This window comes from Microtus ochrogaster, linkage group LG5, assembly GCF_000317375.1.
Source record: "Microtus ochrogaster isolate Prairie Vole_2 linkage group LG5, MicOch1.0, whole genome shotgun sequence".
Taxonomy (NCBI): Eukaryota; Metazoa; Chordata; class Mammalia; order Rodentia; family Cricetidae; genus Microtus; species Microtus ochrogaster.
Window position 1 is genome coordinate 22,650,534 of NC_022031.1, and position 4,248 is coordinate 22,654,781.

Below are 4,248 nucleotides of genomic sequence, written 5' to 3' on the forward strand. Positions count from 1 at the left end.
ACACACACACACACACACACACACACACACACACACACACCCCACTCCTCTTCACTAAGAGACATTCTATTTCACTTTCCGGGTACTCGTTTGCAAAGGTCAAAACCCATCATTACACCTGCTATCTGTTTTAGGATAGTCCAGTGTCTTCGTTCTTTTCCTTTTCTCTTATTTTCACTATTTTTTTTCATTTTTAAAAGACCGGGAAAATAATAATTAAAAATAATAATAAAAAAACAATCAGAAGTTAGAGGGGGAACAGAGGTCCCGTGAAGGACCATGGACCAAAGGGGAGGGGGAGCCCCACGCTCTGCCCCTCCCCCTCTTGAGTTCACTGAACGGGCGTCTGCACCCCATGGTGTGGTGGCGTGTCCCTACTCCCCCCGTACACATCCTCGGCGCCCGGCAGAGTCCCTCCGGGAGGGGTCATCCTTTTCTCTTTCTGTCTCCTGTTACAAAACCAAACTCTCACCACCTCCTTCTCCAGCTGTAAGCTGTCCGCGAGGGAGGTGATCTCCTGGGCCGAGGGCTTGGGGCATTTGAGGAAATGGCTCTCCAGAGCCCCCTTGACGCTCACCTCGATGGAGGTCCGCTTTTTCCGCTTGCGCCCTTGCGCTGCGATCTTGTCTATGCTGGTGGGGCTGCCCGAGGACGAGTCTGCCTCTTCCAACCACTTGTTCAACAAAGGCTTCAGCTTGCACATGTTCTTGAAGCTCAGTTGCAGGGCCTCAAACCTGCAGATGGTGGTCTGCGAGAACACGTTGCCATACAGGGTGCCCAGCGCCAGCCCCACGTCTGCTTGAGTAAATCCTAGTTTGATCCGCCTCTGCTTGAACTGCTTGGCGAACTGCTCCAGGTCGTCTGAGGTCGGCGTGTCCTCATCCGAGTGCGGGTCGTGGTGTGCGCCTGGGTGGCCCGGTGGGCCTTGAGGGGGAGGTGGCGGGGGCGGTTGCTGGTGAGGGTGAGAGTGAGGATGCGGGTGGTGGTCTGCATGATGCGGCTCGTCGTGGGCGTCCCGCAGGCCGTGGTGGTGCAGCCCAGCCGGCTGCCCTCCTGCGCCCAGCATGCCGTTCACCGTGAAGCTGGGCTGAGAGTAGAGCAAACCGCCGTTGGACGCTCCCATGGAGGGAGGGAGGTGAGCTGCAGTCGCCGCACTCCGCCATGCCCCGGGCCCGGGGTGGTGGTTGGCAGCGTGGTGCACCAGATGTGGCGGTCGCTGTTGTTGTTGCTGCTGCTGCTGCTGTTGCTGCTGCTGCTGCTGTTGCTGTTGTTGCTGCTGCTGTTGGTGCTGCTGCTGTAGCGCTCCTGGCCCGTGCAGCTCATCGCCTCGGCCACCCTGCTGTACCACCACCGAGGGCTTGATGTCCGGCTGGCCTAGGGGGCTGGTGGACCACGGGGAGCCGTCGCCGCCTCCCCCGCCGCCTCCCCCGCCTCCTCCACCGCCGCCGCCGCCGCCCCCGCCGCCGTGGGACAGCGCGGTGATCCACTGGTGAGCGTGGCTGAGCGGGTGCCCGTTGCTCTGCAGAGCGCCGTAGTCTCCCTGCACCAGGCTCTGCGCCTCGCGATAGCCCCCTGCGCCCTGCTGCATGCCGCCGGGCGGCTCGGCGTGCACGATGGAGGCGCTGGAGGTGAGCAGGCTGTAGTGGTTAGACGCTGCGGTCGCCATGACTCTCGGAGCCGGACTGGGCGCTCTGGTTAAAGGAGCCGCGCATTTGACAGTTACTTTTCTGCCTGGGGCTCTCTCTCCTTGCTCGCCCCGCTTCTCTCCCTCTCTCTTTCTCTTTCCCCTAGCGGGCAGCTCCGACGCCCGCTCCGACGCCTTCTGTTGCTTGCTGCTCCTGCTATTACTGCTGCTGCCGGGCTGCCTCCCGCCCGCCCTCGCTCTTTCTCCTCCTCTCCCTCCTCTCTCTCTCTCTCTCTCGCTCACTCTCTGACTCGCTGGGCGCTCCCCCCCTCTCCCCGCGCTCTCAAGCTCTCTCCCGCTCTCTTGGCAGAGCCCGCTCGCAGCGGCACGCGCCTGGGCCCCGCCCCCTCCACCCCCTCCCATTGGCTCTGCGCCCTTTGATTTACGTGGATACCGCTAGCAACCTCCCAGGCCGGCGCCACTGATTGGTGCAGAGCTCCACCACCCCCCCTTCCCTCGGGCGCCCAGTCTTCTCAGTCCTTCCTCTGGTACCCCCACCCCCAGCCCAGCGATTCAGATTCTCTTAGTTCTCACCCCCCTCTCCTCTTCTGTCCCCGGCCTCCACCTCCCCTCTCGGATGGGCCCCGCCCCCCATCTGTCTCCCAAGCTGAGAAGCCTGGCAGCGGGGCGGTCCAGGAGCTCTGGTGGACTACAGTCGCTCAGAAGACTTGTATGGGAGGGAGTCTACTTTCTCTTCCCAATAGGTCTTTTGGGGGGGCGTGTATCGTGGAAGAGAAAGGCTGGGTCTCACCGAGTCAGCAGGAGTCCTATTTTCATTCTTCTAGGGACACACACTCACTCACACACACTGTGTGTGTGTGTGACTGAGTGCGTGTGTGTGTGTGTGTGTGTGTGTGTGTGTGTGTGTGTGTGTGTGTGCAGAGCGCGTTCCAATGTCGTTTAAACCTAGAGCTAGAACCAAAGCCAGACTAATCGAAACCTTCTTTCTTACCATGGTTAGAATTACAGCGCACAGGTGTCTTGTGCTCTCTATAGATACTTTTGTCCTCAAATAAAGATCCTCACCTTCCCCTTCACCCCAATAGCCGAGATCCCTTAAGCTTCAGATCCAATTTTATCTCAGTTTCTTTCTCAAAAGGCTCCGGGAGAGAGAGGCTCAACCTACGCCCTGGATTTTGAACAACTCCAATTGCACGGTAGTGCCTATTCTAACAGCTCAGCGTTCTGAACTAGAAACAAAACTCTGGAAGTGTGTGCCACACTGACACTCGGTGTGCACAGAGGTTATGGTTCAGAGAACCGGGAGTTTTCCTGGACAGACCTTCGCCTTGTACGATCCTTAGGGAGTCTCAAAGAAGAGCGAGCAGCCTCTGACTGGTGGAGCTACTGAGGGCTGCTCTGGAAAGCCGCGCAGCTGAAGCTCTGCGCGTTTTCATCCGACTCCAGGCCTGTCTGTGCAACTTTCGCATTAGTTGCTGCAAGTGGGAGGAAGACAGGAGAATGGGCTCCTGCTATGATGTCCTTTCTAAAGAGAGCTTCAGCGAGCGCCAGAGGCCAGGTTTAGTCTAGTGTTTCAGGTGCTGGCTAGTTAAACCTTCCAGTGGTTAACTTCCTAGTGAGACCTAGGACCAGTGCATTCACGGCGGGGGATCTGACCAACGCAGAGCATCGCGCCTCCAATTCCTAAGGAGCTAGATGGCTGTTGCCAATTTCCGCGCTTGCGAGCTGGGTATCAGAGATGTAAGAACAAACTCGGGCTTGAGCGGCGAGACTGGCGGGCACAGTCTGGAGTGCACGCACAGGCCCGGCACAGCGAATCAAAAGTATTGCGACTGAAAGAAAGACCTGGGGAGCCCGAATGGTCTCCCCACCTCCTCGCCCTGGCCCGGCGCCTAGTGATGTTCGCGCCGGCTCTTTCGGCCAAATCGACGCTCAAAGGGAGCATTTTAGGACCTCGGAGCATCTTAATCTAGACAGCAGAATGGAGCGGGCCAGAAAAATTCATCATGACTAACGAGGAGCGATGCTCTTCCGGGAGTGGCTGAATTGTTTATAAATCAATGGGGCTGAGCACTAGCCAGGGCTAGGAGCCTTGGCTGAGAATCTCCACGTGTCCGGTGTTTATGAACCTGTGTGGAGGAGTCAGAAACTGCTAGGGGAGGGGCGAGCCCACCCCGCAGCCAACAGGACAGATCTACACCTTCCCGCGCGCACCCGCTAGGCTACGATTCACATTGAGCGCCTGGCGAAGTGTTTCAGCGTGAACGTTCAGACACTTCGGCTGTGCACCTGGGGGCTGTTAGGAATTTGATAACTTTGCCAGGCCAGTAAAACATTGAAAAGTTCCAGCCTTCTCAGTGCGCAGACTCAGCGACTGATGAGGGTGTTTTTTTGGTTTGCTCACTCGGCGGGGCGGGGAGGGGGGTACCGGAAGGGGGGAGACAGGAGAGGCAGCACCCTCTTGTCACCTGCCTCCAGTCCTCTGCTCCTAGTAAGATGTTGTCTGGTTTGGGGAGCCCGCAGGTCTCTCTCCCAGTCCTCCTGGCTTTGCTTTCTTGCTTCCCAAGAGTTCAGAGCTACAACCTATGGGAGAATTTAGCTGC

At 58.2% G+C, this 4,248-nt stretch overlaps 1 protein-coding gene across 1 annotated transcript; it reads right to left on the bottom strand.

Moving 5' to 3' along the window:
* Positions 1 to 6: 6 nt before the first annotated feature.
* On the bottom strand, positions 7 to 2,306 carry Pou3f2 (POU class 3 homeobox 2). The gene has a single exon (XM_005361921.2). It carries the CDS (start codon positions 2,045 to 2,047, stop codon positions 332 to 334), a length of 1,716 nt encoding a protein of 571 aa, XP_005361978.2. The 5' UTR covers positions 2,048 to 2,306; the 3' UTR covers positions 7 to 331.
* Positions 2,307 to 4,248: the final 1,942 nt, after the last annotated feature.

Coding starts and splice junctions, on each gene's coding strand:
- Pou3f2 (XM_005361921.2), bottom strand. CDS start 2,047: ATGGGAGGGGGTGGAGGGGGCGGGGCCCAGGCGCGTGCCGCTGCGAGC.